The sequence below is a fragment of the Stegodyphus dumicola genome, chromosome X1 (assembly GCF_044657685.1).
Source record: "Stegodyphus dumicola isolate Sdum_Otavi_A_Nest chromosome X1, ASM4465768v1".
In the NCBI taxonomy this organism is placed as follows: Eukaryota; Metazoa; Arthropoda; class Arachnida; order Araneae; family Eresidae; genus Stegodyphus; species Stegodyphus dumicola.
Window position 1 is genome coordinate 208,029,157 of NC_140780.1, and position 19,908 is coordinate 208,049,064.

Consider the following 19,908-nt stretch of genomic DNA (forward strand, 5'->3'; position numbering starts at 1 on the left):
TGACTACGGTACTTCTTTCTTAGCATCTGTACATATGTCTTTTAAAATTTATGTTGATGTTTACAATTTAACTTCTCCAATTCCCTTTTATTGTACGGAACAGCTAACGTAAATTGTTTAATAGAGATGTTTGCATTTAAAAGTACTATTTGCATCATTTGTAGATAGATTCTTACTTTTATTTAATGTCGCTTATTAACAAATGTGGCGTCAGTATGTGAAGAGAGGTGTTAAAGACCACAACAGCATTTTTTAATAATAGAGACTCAACTTGAGCAGTTTTGTATTTCAGTTTTTCAATCACTTGTACACATGGGAAACAAAGTAATGTCGATCGGTTGCACACTGAAACATAGATAAATAATGCAGTTTACTCTTATTTCATTGTCACAAACAAAGCACAAACTACTACAAGATATCTCGTTAAAAATTTCTAATAAAATTAGGCTGCTAAAATAGACATAGAAAACATAAATTATACGATACAGATATCATGTTTCCACAAGCATAAGAATATTAATCAAAAGACAAAGATAATCATTTGTCTATAATAATGTTGTCACATAGAAAATGTTACAGACACATTCAAAATTCACTACAAAATGTTAAAATGAGATCATACAACACATATCATCAAAGAAGTGTTTAAAAATTCGATTACCGCATGTACTTGAACCAAAGCGAAGGAAATATTACATAACTAAAAATAAATTCTAGTGGACTGCGAACTTTGGAAACAATGTAAAGCTATTACTGTTGTAAGCTCCATTTAAAAAAATTCAGTGTAGATTTGATTCAGTGTTACAGTAATCTTCATAATACAAATATTAACATTAATCACATGAATTCAGATAAGATGTAGAATGTCATTTGGCGTATTTTTAAAATATAATTTTTGTTTAAAGATCATGTACCATGTGTCACAATAAAGAAAATGATTTTATATCCAACACTGACAAACTTCTATCCCGTCTTAGGATATATAACGTATCATAGTTATAAGTTTTGGTTCAAATATTCAAGTACAAACGGTAAAATATTTTGAGTCTCATAATTGTGCAATATAGGCATGACTCTGTGCACACTGTTCATACCTTCACAAACATTTATAAAGTCTTTGGCTTATGCATGAACTTTGACATAATGGCCATGCCCATTCTTTGTTTTTGGGAATTAATAGTCATTTAAATTGAAAAAAAAAAAAATATTTTCCTACATTTTTACTTTATTCTAAAAGAAGTTTCAATTTATACCCTGCATGTCAGCGGCGTTTGAAAACTTAGAAAATATATCTAAAACAACTTTTACCATTCAAAATAAATTATACATGAAATTTTCTTAACATAAATTCAAAAACAGAATTCTAAAAGGATTACATAAAACAAATATGTGAAATAAATCCATGAGAAATATTCATGCTTGCTGGTTATAATACTACTAAACAATGAAAAGCAGATTCAACTGATTAATATTTTAATGAACAATTTCAGAACAATTCTCACGTTAAAACAAGGTTAAAAACAAAGCATGCTGGCTATGGCCTTTTACTGACTGAGACGTGCACATTTAATTAGTAAAACATATTATCTATACAATTGAAGTAGCACCATGGGTAAGGCTTCACATATACAGAAATAAAATATTTGTTCGTAGTTGCGTGCAGTGGAAAAAGGAAAACAGGTTAAAGGTAAAAGCAAATCAAATGAAATGACACAAGGTGAAATTCATAATAAATAGCAAAAGGATTAAGTAGCATCTGTTCAGTATACTCCAGAATCATTTTCATTACAATGATTAAACATTTTCATATTCAAAGCAAGAAAATAAAGTACACTTCAAAATTAGGTAAACGCGCGCTGAATTAATTGTGTATTTATATCAAATTATGTGGTGTACAACTTCTTCAAATTTTTGATTGCTTAAATAGTTTGAAGAAACAAAGCAATCATCAAAATGAATAACAAGAGTTCATAATGGCAGAATATTATGTTTCGTAGCATTTACTTCAATGCACTTTTGATTATTAATGGTTCTAGGTACTAAAAATAATAAATACGTAAAAAATTCTCAATTGTATCGTTTGACTTCAAAAGAAGTTTTGTATACAACAACATGTAACAGCAGCGGTCATAAAAATATCTTTACGAAGCAAACATGTTTTATGCGTGTACAGTAATGGGCTGTTCTACACACTTTTACATAGCATACAACAAATATATTTTCATACCACTTTTCATACAAAATAGCAATGATTTCATGAAAACATTTCTTTAGTTTTTCAACTTCGGAATAAAGGGCTCACAATTAAACATCAATTGACAGAATCACAACTATACAAGTAGTAATTCTTACATTCCTATATAAAATTCAACGCACGGTCCTTTGATAACAAGGAATTTATTTACGTTATTCAGTGATGAAGAGATGATTAGCTTCCAAAGAAATAATTTTGCCGTATAAAAGTCTTAGGACTACATTTCACAACTTCGTCGATATATACTGCATGCAAAGGAAGCAAGCAATTATGGGTAAAATAGTCATCTTTCATTGTAAAAAAAACTAACGAATTTCTGAATTTTATGACATTTCGAATTAAAAAAATGGAGGTAATACTGTGAATAATATGCAGTAAAGTTTTTGTCTCTTCATGGATTAAGGAATTTTTACCATGCTTTCTAGAAGAAATCTTCTCAGCACGCTGGAATTTCACGGACAAAATGATACCGATGCTAAAGCATTACACTTCGGTGCCCTCCAAACCTTCCTCAGCGTAACCCTCATCAGGGGAGAATCTGGCTTTAGGCGGCAAAGTGTAATGACCTGCGGCATTAGCTACCACTAATGGGTGTCTCTTAAAAGCATCATCATGACCAGGACTAGTGCAAAATTCCTCTCGGCCTTGATCCCCCCCAGAACATTCGTAGCTACCTCTTAAGGTTCGCACTCTGTCGTTTTGAGGTATATATCTTTCTCCTGCGCAATCAGGTAAGTGGTGCACTCCGGCAGCCTGCAAAGCGTAGTTATAAGGATCATCATCCTTACCATAGCAAGGATTTAAGTATATTTCGGAATAGACATTATTACGTATCGGTGATGCTTCATATCTAGAAGCTTTGCCTTTCCCAAGTGGCCAATGGTCAATCGCTGATCCGTATCCATCAATGAGAACTGGGTTGTCAGTTTCGAGATGATTGCAGCTGACCGTAGATGTCGATAAAGACGGTCCATTATTCATATCTGCTATTTTGCTCACCAGATCGGGTGTCAATTGATCAGATCCATACCCACTACTGCCAGTCTCATGACGCGGTTGTTTATCAGTAACTTTGATATCTTTCTCCTCTTTATCTTCTCTAATGTCATTCATTTCTACTGTGTCTTGTTTCTTAGATGACAGGTGCTGAAGCATATTCTTTCGGTTTATCTTGCATCCGAATGACAGCCAGACTGGGTGATAGACAAGTAGGCATATAACGGCCGCTGCTAATAATATAAGAAATAACACTCCGACGAGCAAAAGAGTTATTTGTGTACTATTCCAAGAACCATTCAGGTGATTTGGGCACATAACAGACAGCGTGAAATTTATCGACGAAGTTCCAGCTTTGTTTTCTGCAATACAAATATATGTATTTGCATCACTCTCAATGGTGTTATAAATTGTCAGAACACTAGTTTGTTTAGATGACCCTTCGGTTTCGATATTGTACTTTGCTCTCAGTTCTGGTGTAGTACTAAAATTTTTCAAGTTCTTACCTCCCATTTCCCAATATATTGAAGCTTTAGGAGTTGCATCGACGTGACAAATAATGGACGCATTATGACCGAAAATTGCAGAGATATCTTTAGAGACACTGATCATTTTTGGAGCGCAAGCAAAATCTTCTACTGACATCCCATACCATGAAGAGCCTTTAAGTAGAGGAGGTCCTTCACAATGAGGGGGGGCAGCCAGAGGAATATTGCGATCCAGCATCCATGCACGAATTTCGCCAATTTTGCAATCACAATACCAAGGATTATTATGCAAATAAAGCCCATATAAATTCTCAAGAGATTCGAAAACTTTTATAGACAGCGTGCTGAGCTGATTACCATCCAACTCAATAAGTCCTATATTTTTCAATCCATTAAAAGCTCCAGGTTGTAAGTGTTTAATTTGACAGTTAGCCAAACCTAAATATGTCAAATGCGACAGGAAAGAAAATACACCACTGTCTATTTGTTTGATGGAGTTGTGCGCAAGTTGTAAGCGTCGGATGTTTGGACAATGTGCTAAAGCATCTGTCGGAATAGTATGTAACTTATTGTTGCTTAAATCCAACTCCACTAAATTACTCAACTGAAAAAATGCATCGGAGGCAATATGTGAAATTCCGCACTCCGCCATGAATATTTTCTGGAGGTTAACTAAACCTTTCCTTTGAAAAGCACGACTAGTAATTTCATTGAAACTGTTCCTACTAATATCTATCACTTGAGTGCCCTCGTCTAGAGATGATGGTATAACAGTCAAACCCTGACCGGCACACTCCGCAGTCTGTTTGCCGTTCTTCCATTTACAGGAACAAATGCTAGGACAAGCTGAGAAACATTTCACGAAAATAATCAGAATACATGTCACTGATATCAGTGCATGCAAAGTTGCTGTAGATTTCTGCTTCATATTCTTTATTTATGCTTCTTTACGTACAATGCTTGTATACTTCTATATCTTCGAAAAAGTGTAAGCAAATAACTCATCAAACATAAGCACTATTTTATTATTCTAACGTCTTGTTATCTCATAACACTTCTGAGGTATTCCTCCGTTAGAATTTTCCAAGAACCTGTAAAGAAAAAAAAAATTTTTTTAATTACGAAACTAACATATTCACATTAGTATAGTAAATGCATACATCAAGTACAACAGAAGCCAGCATATTATCTGACAGTGTGAGTGAACAAATGAACCATTGCTAAACACCTTAATATTTAATATTATAATTCAAATTCTAGAAGCACGTCCCAAGAACACCTACTTTTATGAATACCTAATTTCGTTGAGAAAAATGAAACCTCTTAAAGACTTTTATTCTAATATGCCGCCAGTGGCTAAGGGGTTCGTTGAATACTGATATTTCGACCCTGGTTCAAATTCTGGCAATGGCGGCACGGGAGGCTTGTATTTTTCCTATGCGGAACGAGAATATGAACCAGTTTTCTCTAACTCGAAAATATGAACAATTTTTCCTTAGCCTAAGGAAAGGCATGCCCTCGTCGAAGGCATTTCTTTTCTTAGTCAGAGTGCTCTCATGTCCGTTAACTTTACTCGATTATCTATAATTAACATTAAAATGAAAAAAAAAAATACTGATACGAAGCTTAAGTAAATTTATTATAAATACATAAAAAGATTTGCTAACGTAAACTATTCACTGATATTATGAATATATACGCTTGTCTACATTAATTGTAGAAGTAATTTCAAAACCCTCTCAGATTCTGAAAACAAACTCTGAACTTCGATTTCAAGAGCCATTAAAAAAAAAAAAAAAAAAAAACTGTTTCACTTTCTTTAAAAGAAACTGTCAGAAACGAGGAAGAGTCAAAAGCAAGGAAAGTTCGAAAACTTTTTCCCCCTCCTCCACACACAGTTTTATTTGTTAGATAGTGCAGAACATATACAGGCGTTTCAGGACTATTGTTCAGAAATGTGCATAGAAGTCCGGAACACGATAATAGGCAATAATCAAATATCAACATAGAATCAAACATCAATGTGCATGCGAAACCCGGACGCGTTATACACGTACAGAGACGGAAAGACGCACGACAGGTCCCTAACAATGAAGATTCACTAGACAAACAACAGTATTTTTTTTAATTAAACTGTTAAAGCAGATGTTCGGAGACGTAGCTTTCAGATGGAATGCACGCATCGCAACGACGATGCATCGATCGACGAACTTTTGCAAGAATGCCGGGTGTACCAGCAATACCACCACTTGCAGTAGCGATGCATAACACTAGGCCCATGTCCGATTCTACAAGAATCATACACAAGGCTTTCATGTAGCCCCTAAATCCCCTAATAAATCCCCATAATTTGTGACCTATCTCGAGTTTTCTGTCCATGTGTTTATAGACGTGTAGTTTATAGACGAGTATTTTGAGTGCACTGCAGAATAAGAGGAAAGCAGTTTTATTATCTTATTTCATAGAATAATTGCACTGTTTAAATGCTAGATAATACACTTATTGTACTGTAGTCACTGTATGTATAATGTATATATGTTACGGTGAAACACCGAAATCTGGAGAATGTCGACTTTCACCGGTGAATGTCAACATTCACATAGTAGCTTGGTGTATGTCCAAAATATTTTCCAAATACTCTTATTTCTGACTACACCGGTGAATGTCGACATTCACCATGTACTAATGGTGAATGTTGAACATATAAGAATATTATATTTCCTTCTCCGTACTTCATTCGCGAAAAAACGCACTTGAGACTCAGAATAAGAACTTAAGAACATAAGAACTGAAAACACACAGTACATTCAAAATGAGAAAGGAAACTAATAGAAGTTATAAACTTACCAAATTATGTGATTCAAATCTTATTTATTACAACAACTTAAACTATTATGACACTTTGAATTGCATAAGAGGCCCTTGCTTTTACAACTGCATTTGTTTGTGGAACACTTCCTTTTGGAATGGCAGCGTGTACATATACTCCTCTCTTTTCGCCCTATACCAGAGCATATCTGTGATTGTCGACATACACCGGTGAGGGTCCGAATGTACAAGAATGTAAAGAAATATTCGATCTTTCACCGACGTATTTGGTGAATGTTGACATTATCCGGTGAAAGTCGACATTTTCCAATCTCGATCTTTCACGGTAACACACACACATATATATATATATAGCTAATTACAGATATGTCTAGCTGAAGGATTTCAATTTTGGACTACTTCTGGTTACTAGTATGCTTAAAAAGAAATAGATGAGAATGTGTCACTAACTTATCCATAACTCTCCTTGTCTTTGAACCTCCTGTTATTTTACAGAAATTCTCAAAAAAAGGAAAAAAAAAAAAAAAAAAAAAAAAAAAAAACTAAAATTTGCTTTCTCAAAATTATTGCAAGGTAAAATAACAATTCAACGACAGTTTTATTTTTTAAAATGTATCCTAAAATGTAAGAAGGCTCTTTTATTCAATCAGACATTTCGCTGGTCAGCTAAATGAATGTAATTTATTATCTCATTAGGGCTATAAGCGGACGTCTTAAATAGTAAAATTATAATTCTCATGATTAGTAAGTCTTTTAGAGACGGACATTTATAGAAGATAGTCGGGATTATAGGGACTTTTGTACTTTTTGAAATTTCTGAACACTGACTGAGATATGTCAGTTCAATAAGATTTATAACTGAAAACATAATTTTAGAGGGGATAAAACTATCTCAAGTATTGCGCTAATCTTTTAAGTACTGCACTGATTCTAATATATAAAATGATGTCATTCTAAAATATGAGACGATATAAAAATGTTTAATACCAATTTCTCTTTAAGCAGAGGAACAAAAATCTATTACATCCAATGCTGTATAGAACGATGTATCTCGTAGTACGTTATGCAGTAATATATCTAGAAAATGAACCTTAACGAAGATAATTTTTTGCTCCGAAAATCTTTCTGGATATGGTGCAGAAAGAATTAAATGATTTTATCCAGACTTAAAAAACAAAAAATCCATATTTATACATTATTAACAATGAAGTATGGTCTTTAATAAAATCTAGTTATCAATTGTTCGGAAAACTTAACGTATATTAAAATAAAATTTATATTTTGAATAGTTTTACATAATTATTAACTGATTATACTGAATTTATTGCTTGCAAACTGCTAAATGCTTATCAATGCAAGCATTTTTGGGATTTCATTTGCTACTTCTGATACATACGGACACGTTTGGAAGACGAGGTTTAAATTCCTCGATTTCATAGGCTTAAAATGAACCTCTATTAACATATTACTGGTAATTATAAGGATATTCATGCTTACAATACTTTAAAATAATGAACAGGAATTAAATCTTAACATAAAAAAATTCACTGGTATGCGAAAATAATATTTTTATAGAACTAACAAAAAGTTAATAAAGAATGTTCTTATATCCAATACGAATTAGTAAATGCCAAAACAGACAATTTTATTTCATAGTCTATTTCTATATTTGCCTAAAAATTATCAACTGCCATCACTTATAAGGACCGTTGACATTAGGGTTTATCTGAGCTATCGAAGACATCTGACACAGCCGAAAATGCTCCATGGCATCGGGCGGGGGGGGGGGGAGAGTTTTTCTTCAGTTGAAATATCTGAACTTCACATCCAGCTAGTTGACACACAAAATCGACTTCGATAACTCAGACAAACCCCAGTGTGAACGGCCATATAGGCATCAAAGTGATCTAAATCATTAAACTCAATCGCGCGTATCTCTGTGAAATGCTGACAAGTTTAAAGAGCATTCTTTCCCTTCACTTAAGAATACATAATGAATACTTTACTAAACTTTCGCTCTAAAGAAAACTTATTAAAATTTATATTTTATGTCTACATCAGTGCGGAAACTATTCTAAAATATTGTATCTTATTTCGGGAAATCTTGTAAACGGAAGTACATGTCTAGGGCAAATAGTTAATTAAATAAAGCTTGTAGCCACCTTTTCCGTATTCACTGCATAAATAATACTTTCACAAATATAACCTGAATAATTTAAAACAAAAATTCAATTTTAAATTTTATAATAAAGACACATTGGTGCCTTTAATTTATTTCACTATTTGTTTCTAGTTAAATTTTTGCCCACAAACCATGCTTTCAATAGAGAAATAATATTATAGTTTTTATTACAGATTTACTATTAGATTAAATAATGGAATAGAAATTTCATTTATTTTCCTTTTCATTATTTACTGGAATGGTGCAAAATGGATTTAAAATACCTTAAAAGTTTCCAACTATACGAAGAGGCTATAGAATTTTAAATTAGTTTAAAGTTACTTAAATGTTTTTTTTTTCCAAATATTTTAGCACGATTACCTAATTCGAAGAAATGACTAGCATGATAATAAATTAGTAAAACAAAATTTTGCTTTATTGCATAAAACATTTCACTTCCTAAAGAATTATTAACGGTAAAACACAAATGAAAGCCGACTGTTGTGAACAGAATTTTTACCATTTTATAGATAACCCGACTGTTGTCAAGAGAATTTGTACCCCCAAAATTCTCTTTACAAGCAAAAATAGATGTCTTCTCTCCCATGGCTGCGAATATTCATACTTTCTGCAGATCATGTAACATCTTCGCAAGTAGGAATACAAGTTATCTTTGTAATAAAAATATAATTTCTCGGTTAATAACTTAAGTAAAATGAGCGGTTTTGGAAATCTTTAATAATACCTCGCGTACTGCCACTGTACATGCAGTTACTAAATACCAGGATAAGTTTGTACAACATATACTCTCCGAAAATAAATCTTAAATATATTTCAGATTATTTTCTGAAAAGAATATTGCAATAGCTTATTTTTATTGCAAATAAATGACAGAACTTCTTTTAAATACCATTTTTGTGGTGTTTCTAAAAATGCTTTCGGTTATTTTTCTGTTAATTAAAGGTTTAATTATTATTTCTGTTTTTCAATCGCAGAAACTCAGAATTTAAAACAAGTAAACGTTTTCACTGTCCTTGAAGTGCAGCGTTTATTTTAAATTACGAAATGACAACATTCTTTATTTCTTAACATTTTATCCTCTGGGAGCTCTTTCTAGACACACTCAAGATTTTAATTGAGAAATAAGTACTGCTCGTATTTTAGGGAATCCAAGAAACCTCCAATGCCACTAAAATTAGAAATACTTTAAATCCTTCGTTTACCATAATTAATTAATCTGCTCCCAATTTCAAGAAATTTATGAAAAATAAAAGCAATCAGATTCCTTTCAGTACCTAAAAGTTATTGCAATACTATGGCTACATATTTAAAAAAGTCCTTCAGAGTCAGATTTTTGACTTAATATTTCTCAACTTAATGGTATATGAAGTATTATTTCTATATCTACAGCTCATACAGTCCCACAAAATCTTGTTTACTCTATTGAACAGAGTTAATAAATAAACAGATAGAACAGATAACATATTTATAGGCAAAGCAGAGTAAATGATTCGCAAAAGCATTTTCCCCAATAATTTAACCCATTTAACTCGAAACGATAATGAGCGGAAATAAATACATACACTTTTATGTATACAACGAAATTATTTCCCAGCGAATGAATTAGAAATCTATTAATCATTCAAAGTAGCATCTGAATTGAGCTACTCGTTTTATTGGAATTTAATCATAATAATCCATCCCAAATTATTCAAATACAAAACATCGGAATTAAATTGGAAAATCTGGAGCTTTGCTTGGAGAACTCGGTTTGTATCTAAAATAATTTAAAATTTAAAGATTAAAACTGAAATTCTATTTATTCATTCAAATCTTGTTTACTATCTTATTTAAGTAAGAATGCAATAAGTATTCAGAGTTAATAAACTTTGCTCATTAAATCCTGTTTGCTGTCTTATTTACTTAAGAATGCAATAAATATTCAGTGTTATTAATCTCAAACATAAATATCATACTTTACGCTTTAGAACACAACTATCAAACAGCATAAAAAGAAACGCAGTAAGTAATGAATCAGTTGCCAGAAGTGTTGTCATATATCTATTCTCAAAAATAAAAAGTGGATTAAATCTAAGAGCTGATGAAAATCTTATGAAAAACGAATAGCATAGATTCGAAAACAGAGAAGATAGAATAACTTCTAAAATAGTAGGAGTGAGCTGAAATAAATAAACAAAAATTAATTAATTCCTTGATTTTGTCTTTTCCTTCTCGTTTGCATTTTAAAAATTCTTTAATTCGTATAGTAAAAGACATTTTTTCAGAAATGAGTTATCAAAGACAGCATAAATTAAATGCCAGATATACGAGATTCAGGTGTCAAATGTCATAAATAATTGCAAAATCTACATCATAGAACTTGTGCACATGGAAAGATGCACTTTAAACTGTAAAATTTCTTGTTACACCAGTAGAAATAGCGATATTATTAAAGATACTGAATCAGACGTATGAGTATCGCTTTCTTTAGATAACTTCAAACTTGATATTTAAAATTTTTAAATATTCCTTCTTCGATTATGAAAATTACGCTTGCGATTTTATATTTTATTTTGACAAAATGCTAATCCATCTAGTTTGCACACGCTTTAGAAGAAATATTATTTCCATACAAATATTTCTTTAAGGATCGATTTATGGAAGGTGTTCAGAAAGTTCTGAAAAAAAGGAAAAAAAAATGCACTTAAATTATTTCCTTTCCATCTTGTTTCTACAAAAGTACTTCTTGTTGTTAAAGTATTTTTGAAACAGTTTACTGAATATTTAATTTCCCATACTGAGTAAAATACTATCTTGTTAAGCAAAAAGTTTCCACCTTTCAGAATATATTCCGCATCAATTTGTTTTTTTTACTCAACGTTTTTAATTCGATTATGCATATTGTATATTCTTTCCAAACCTTTAAACAATTCTTCATTTATTTTATTTAATGCAGCCATATATGAAGCTTTGCAGGATTCATTAGTGCATGTTGCTACTACTATCTATGCTAACAAATGCAAAGATACAAAATTAGTTTAGACGTAAAATTTGTCGACAAAAGTAATCTCGTCTTAATAATTAACTATAAAAATATAATACTTTTTTTCCTCTTTAAATCTACTGCTAAAGATCGTTTTTTAAATTTTATCTCCAGATTCCAGAAACTAAGGGTTTATATTTCTTGTCTCTTCCCTATTTCCAATGCCTGGGATTTCTACTATTAGCTTATACACATATAAAGATATTAATTTTTTATTATCAATAAATCCTTAACATTTACACTTTTTCAAATGATTAACTCAGTGCTTAAAGCACCTCTTAAAATACTCGGAGTATTTGCTTAGCACACATAGTTTGTTTCCAGTTCCTAATGCATTAAGCCTGGGGGAAAACGTATCTATTATATTTCTTTGTTTCAATGTAATTTGAACTTCAGACAACATTTGCTAATCTTAGTCACATAGAACTCCCAGCTATCATCAGAAACATCGAACAATGACGTTACTTACATTGCTGGGTATATGGTATTTACCAGGTGTCCGCCGATAACATCGCGGCAAAAACATCGCGGACGAAAACGTCGCGGAGAAAACAACGCAAGGCGAAAACGTCGTGCTACAAAACATCGCGGGAGAAAACATCGCAAAGAGAAAACATCGCAGTTCTAAAACATCGTGCTACAAAACATCGTCGTCGAAAATAAAGCGGTTCAAAAACTTCGCAGTTTAAAAATATCGTCATCGAAAATATCTTGGTAAAAAATAAAGTATCTACAAAACATCGCATGACGATAACTTCGCAGACATGCTTTTTTCAGGTTTTAATTATTGTAAATGGATATTCCCATAATGATTTGTGAGCGCAGTATGTAAAGAAGGATAATTTTTATTTTCACATATTTTATTAACTAATAAATGTTTGCTGAAAAAGTAAGAAGGAAACTTAAGCATAAAAAATTGAATGCAAATTATAGATTATACTTTTCATGAAAAATTACCAGTAAAAACTTTATAAAAATGATTTATTAATGGCCTTTGTTAGTTAACTATGTCGGTTTAAAATTCTATTAAGTGCTATAAGTCGCATTAATTTTCTATGCTTAAGTTTCATTCTTATTTTCTCAGCAAAAATTTATTAGTTAATAAAAAGTATGAAAGTAAAAATTATCCTTCTTTCCATCTTGCGATCATAAATCAATATGGGAATATCCATTTACAGTTATTAAAGCCTGAAAGAAGCATGTCTGCGATGTTATCGTCATGCGATGATTTGTAGATACTTTATTTTTTACCACGATATTTTCGAAGACGATGTTTTTAAACTGCGAAGTTTTTGAACCGCTTTATTTTCGATGACGATGTTTTGTACCACGATGTTTTAGAAGTACGATATTTTCTCGTTGCGATGTTTTCTCCCACGATGTTTTGTAGCACGACGTTTTTGCCTTGCGTTGTTTTCTCCGCGACGTTTTCGTCCGCGATGTTTTCGGCTGTAACCATTTACCATGCTGTATTATTCGTTGTAAAGCGATAAGTTTTCTTATGATTTCTCTCTCCATCGTTCGCAAAATTTAAGTATGCATAGACTTTATTTTTATAAAATTTACCTTTCAGAAATTTTGCTAAGCAGAAAAACCCAAAACTGATCAATGAACTGGTTAGTGGATCAGAACTGAATTATAGAACACGATTAAATTAAATACCTACTGTTGAAAAGGTTTCCAGAAAAATATATAATTAAATAAATAATGATATACATTATAGAATTTAGAATTTTTTTGTGCGGTAGAATTTTTTCTTTTTTAGAATAATACATTCATAGCGTATGCTCCTAAAGACTCCCTGTTAAGTCTATGCATATAATAAATTAGAATACTGTCAATCCGAAATTTATTTGCTTTGCTGATTACAGCAAAATACACATGGGCTCAGAAGGATGCTATCATGGATTGAATTCTGATCGAAATATGAGTATTCAGTTCAAATATGAGTATATACTTACACACGCGACCATATGAGAATCAGTCAGGCGGAGGAATTAAGCAAGAATGTCTGCAATTTTAATAACTGAGCCATGTGCGAACATGTTACAGAGCTTGCAGTCATATTACATCACAGCAACATATAGAAAAAAAAAGAGAACAAATAAAGACTTATATCAAAGTGCGTATTGAAATTTTACTATATAACTTCAAAATTTTCCAAATATTTCCTAACTTTTAATAACTTTCAAGACAACCTCATATATTTTGAATGACTTAGAAGTTTCAACAGTTATCGCCATCAGTCTGAGAGCTATTTTTTTCGATCTCTCTGTTTCATATAATAAAATCCTTGTTTTTTACGTGTAAGCTGCTGAATTTTCTGAATATCAAGAGCTAAAGAGATTTCTTCCGACTACCAGACAACAAAACTAACGAGTTTTTATATTGTTGTTTAAGCCATTTATAATATGATATTATTTTATAAGCAAAATACTCTGCCTTTGAGTAATAAATATCTGAAGAAATTGAAAAGATACGTTTTTATTCATTTTTCATTAATTTATTAGAAAGTGAAGTAAGTATACACTCAAATAAAAGTCTACTCTACAAAGTTTCTGATTATTAATTCAGAAGCAACTTTCAAAAATATAATTTAAAGCTAACTTTCTAAAATAGTAGAATATCGCTTTTCAGTTGAGTTAAATTTTTATTTTGACAGAAGGTTATATTTAACTGTATCAACCACTAATAAAAGTAAATATCGCCATCAGTCTGAGAGCTATTTTTTTCGATCTCTCTGTTTCATATAATAAAATCCTTGTTTTTTACGTGTAAGCTGCTGAATTTTCTGAATATCAAGAGCTAAAGAGATTTCTTCCGACTACCAGACAACAAAACTAACGAGTTTTTATATTGTTGTTTAAGCCATTTATAATATGATATTATTTTATAAGCAAAATACTCTGCCTTTGAGTAATAAATATCTGAAGAAATTGAAAAGATACGTTTTTATTCATTTTTCATTAATTTATTAGAAAGTGAAGTAAGTATACACTCAAATAAAAGTCTACTCTACAAAGTTTCTGATTATTAATTCAGAAGCAACTTTCAAAAATATAATTTAAAGCTAACTTTCTAAAATAGTAGAATATCGCTTTTCAGTTGAGTTAAATTTTTATTTTGACAGAAGGTTATATTTAACTGTATCAACCACTAATAAAAGTAAATAAATTTTCAGTTATTGATTTTGAAAAATCGAAGACATTTCGCCATAAAACGTCCAGTTTCGTGTATTTAATACTCTTATCATTTCATCCACAGTATTGCAGAAAATATAGCTTTGGATAACAGAAAAGAGCTGGGTGTTGCTCCGATAATAAGTAGAATACGAAAATACGGATCCTGCAATAAACCAGTTAGATAAACAGCGATATTACTCAAATTGTCATTTCTAACTGAATAAATTTCTACCTTGAGTTTTGCTTATTTGGTGTACAGCAAAATAAATTTAATGTTTATTCATTTACTCTCAAGCATTTTTTTTTTTTTTTTTTTTTTTCAAATTCTGTTTTCTTGAAGCAGTTGCTACCGAGAAATTTAATAACATGAACAAAAGTAAAATTTATTTTGCCTCCCGCTGAATAAAATATAGCCAACTTGCATAAAGATAACATTTGAGAACCCTTCTCTATGAGATCAAGAATTCTATTTTTAACTCATAAAATGTATTTTAAATTACTCGAAGAGCTCGATCTAAATGGCAACTGAACATTACATTTCCTCTGAGATGATTTTGTTAACTCTGAATATGGTTTTTAGGAAGGGGAAAGGAGCAGTCTGCATTCATAAATAAATAAGAAAGTTTGCTTTTAAAAGTTTGGAAAGGATTTTGTACTGGTATTTAATGCTTCGCCAAATTTATTTGCTTCTTTATTCCAAATTTATAAAATTACTTAAAGGGATTTATTTCCACATGAACATCAAATCAGAAAAGTTCGTCAGATGATTTTGTGAATGCACTTGACGCAATTGCTTTCGTCTACTTTTTCATGTATACAATTCAAAACAAAATAAAATAAAAAATAGGTTTAAAATTCATCATATATTCAACTGGGAATAAATCAAATGCAGAAGACAAGCAAACAAAACAAAACAAAACAAAAAAAGCTGACAATCTGTAAGAAATGGGGAGGGGGAATGATATGTCAAAACCAAAATTGAAAATGAAATTTATTCCGAACTGAATATCAGATGAATTTTGAACGGATTTTTTTAATTTTATTTTTTAATTTTATTTTTTTAATTTCATTTTTAATTTTATTTTTTTAATTTTATTTTGCATTATTACTACCACTTGTTGCTACTATCAGCATGCAATTGGATTAAGTTTTGAACTGTTTTTAGTTCGTAGTTATTCATTTATATAAGTAAATAAACAGAAAACTAATAATTAAATTTTCATATCTATAGATAAATTTACAATAACAGCAAAACCAAACTAAATTTTAATTTTAAAACTGATATTTATGGCATGCTCTGTATAAGTCATTATTCATAACTTTTATTTAATATGTTTAAGAACTTTATCAAAACTCCACATGAGGAGATATGTAACATCACAAGACTATTTTTAAAAAATTTCCTACTCCAGACTCTATTGATTGAAATAATGACTGAATGATGGTACTATGTAAGAAGCGCCTTCGGTTTGCTTATCAGTTTCCATGCTTTTGCTTAGAAAATAAAATGTATTTAACAATCAGTATTTACGTAAGATTATTTATTAACATTTATAGCTGAAATCGAAGCATTAACGCAGAGTTAAATGAGTGCATTTGACCTTTTATATTCAAATTCGCTATTTACTTTAAATATCTAAGCCCTAATAGCTAAAAAATGGCAGTGTCATTAGTTTTTGCTCTTGCATCACTTTTTGCTTTTACTGCTCTCCGTCTTAGAAATTTGAAAATCTACTCTCAAATTAAAAGCAATCATCAAAATTTAGTTGCAGTAAATTTCCAACAAGATGGCTTCCAACAAGATTACATTTATACTTAGCTGAAGCATTTTGGCCACATTTATTCCGTAGAGTTATAATTTATGTTAAACTCTACTAAAATACAATCACATTTTTTTAATGTTAAATTTTTTTTAGTTCAATCATTGAAACGAAGGCCTTGCATAAATTTTAAAACATTTAAATAATCATTATAAAACATGCATTTATTGATTTGATTATAATTTTAAATACGTTTCACGCATTTAAATAAAAAAAAAATTAGCGTAACCATTCCTCTAAATCGAAGTTCGTGAAATAGATAAATATTCACAATACATTTCTGGAGCACTTGTCTACAAAAACAAAAGGAATGTAGCATTCACAAGTAAAAAATTTAACAAATATTTAATCTTGCTGTGAGTTTATGCAACATTTTAAAACTATCTTCCCAAAAGTAAGACTTAGAATTTATTGTTTGCTATCTTACATGGCTCTAGGCTGGTTTTCTGTGCTCTGTTTACCCCCCCCCCCCAATCACACTTGGCGTTGTCGCTGTTCAGAATTTTTGAACGCAAAAAACGAAAATTTGATTCTATAAAATAAAAATAAAATAAAATAAATAATAATAATAATAAAAAAAAAAAAAAAAAAAAAAACTTGCAGGAAGGGGGAGCTACAGATGGAAGAGAGAAGGAAAAAAATTTGAATCTCAGTGACTCTTCGAAAATTAATGAAAAACATCGTGTGCTAAGAGATCAAATATTTGGACGATTTAAATTTTTATTACCTGAATAGTACTATTTTATATCAGTTTAAATATGTACGTATTTTAAAACAAAGACGTCTCTATTGCTTGAATTCTTGGAGGGAATTCGTTGCATATCTTCGTAATTAATTTTATTCCCGATAATTTATAAATGAAGCATTAAATATGCCCTAATAAAATGAAAAGAACCTAGTGTAAGTTTTGAACAATTTTAAAACGGTCAGGAGTGTACATATACTAGGTTATTCATCCGCCATGCACACTCTTCCACATGAAACTAAAACTCTCAAAATAAAAAACTTTCGGTTATATTTCATAATTTCTACTTTTCAGTTGTCATAAGAATAATTAGAATTGCTAGTTCCCGAAATTAAGTCCGAATGGCGAATTTGATTCTTGATAAAGGTATCTGAAGTGATTCAGATTCTTTTTAAACACTGCATCCTAACGCGTAATTAGCCTTCTTGAACTCATTACACATAAAAAAACCTCAGATCAAGCCTAAACGACAGTCTCTTTTATGATTGCATTCCATTAATTAACATTCCTTTCAGCATTAATTATTCATCAGCATAGGTTAGCAGCGAAAGCAATACCGTAATTATGGAACACGTATATATGTACCTAAAAGGAAATCATATGATTGTCTAATTAATTTCTAACCCTGAATACAGTTGCAGCGAATGTTCTACGTGTTACTAAGACCTCATCTGTTCATACTAAATAATACGCATATTAAACATAGTAAAAAAGAATACTTTAAGCAAAGGATAACAGTTTTAAATGTACGGAAATGAGTGAAAAAAATAGTTTTGAATACATGAGAATATTTATTAGACATTATAATTCTCATAAAGTTGAAAGCGGCCCCTTTTGATCACTGGCTCTTCTAATATTTTGTACTGATTGATCAACTTATGAAAGAATTATAATAGTGAAAGCAATATCTTTCCTAATGTACGAGGAAAATTTATTTCACAGATTTGCAGTAAAAATAAAATGAACAGTGTGAACAGGAGAAAAATAAAGACAGGGGAGAAATTAAACTCCCCCATCTTGTAAACATAAAGCAATTTCAATCTCTTATTAAGATGAGATTAATTAGGAATTGGGGATGTAGGTTCCACTCCTTACATTCAAGGCATTGAGATCTATAGAAGAAGAATTTTACCATAGGTGTCACCTACGCTCACTGAAATAAGAAGTCTGGGTGCTCAATTAATTCACCCAAGACATTATTTTCAAAAACTTTTGTTAACCAAAGTTGCTTGACGTCAACACGGGTTGTCGTTTGTTTAAAAAAAAAAAAAAAAAAAAAAAAAAGTCAGATCGGTATTAACCTCTAAAAAGCTTAGCGTAGAATTGTAAAACTTCATCTTGATATATCTGGACAGACACAAATTATCTGTCCACAACGCAGAGAAAAGTACGCCCATCTGATCATTATTCCTCCCCATAATATCATCGTATTGATCATATGGCCTAACGCTCCGTATGAATATTTCGTGTTTCTAGTTCCTTCCACATGTTAAACAAAGCTTTTACTCGTCATTGAAAAGAATATATGCATTGCGCTGTAGACATAAGCAACTGATGTTATCTGTACCAATTTTCAGGCTCTTTTATTGCGAGATCATTTCATTTCATCGTCGGCAAGACAGCTATTCTACTGGGAAAATGCATATCAACTTATTGATGCTTCATCTAATCAGCCATCTTTCTGCTTTCATAATTGTCTGCCTTATTTTTTAACGGCTGATAAATTTTTACTTCTAAGAATCTTCAAATACGATACTTTAATGCCCATACAAGGTTCTTTTGACTCTGTAAACTTCGAAACCTTAATTGTAGAGTTTCGCGAGAAAACATACTTCGTGCTAAGCACTACGCATGTCTTTGAATAGCATCATACTATTATTTACATTTCAGAGACATAATAAGCAGATTGTATTATTATTAATGATAATTAGCATTACGCAGAAAAGCAGTGTTATAGTGATGAAGATTTAATATGAAATTTACCGATTTCGAAGGCTATCTGGCATAAAATCTCTATGAGTAAAAGTATTTTGCTACTGAAGTAGAGGAATATTTGTCAGGTCGCCCTCGAAATCGATAGTTTTACTTAAAATTCAGAGTAATTTAAGGTGGCCTTTCGCCCAATTTTAAATTTTACTTTTCTTCGCCTTTCTCTTCCAAATAAATGATCATTAGTTATAAATCTTGCTGATTTCAAAAGAAAATACACTAGACTGACTGGTTATATAGCATATATATATATATTATTAAGGTAAAGAAATTTTTGGACACCATAGCAATTCAGTATTATGCGCAGAACAGTTAATCATGTACATTACCTTAATATTGTCAGGTTAAATAATTAAAACTTAGAGATGGAAATATAATATAGAGCTTGACTTTCTCCGGGA

At 31.0% G+C, this 19,908-nt stretch overlaps 1 protein-coding gene across 2 annotated transcripts in view; it reads right to left on the reverse strand.

Moving 5' to 3' along the window:
• Positions 1-266: 266 nt before the first annotated feature.
• LOC118189295 (uncharacterized) overlaps positions 267-19,908 on the reverse strand; it is a 382,580-nt gene continuing 362,938 nt past the window's right edge. For both annotated transcript variants that reach the window (XM_035359875.2, XM_035359876.2), the window contains one exon: positions 267-4,829. In XM_035359875.2, coding sequence (XP_035215766.2) covers positions 2,738-4,666 — 1,929 coding nt within the window. In that variant the 5' untranslated portion in view covers positions 4,667-4,829 and the 3' untranslated portion in view covers positions 267-2,737. The remainder of the gene's footprint in view (positions 4,830-19,908) is intronic.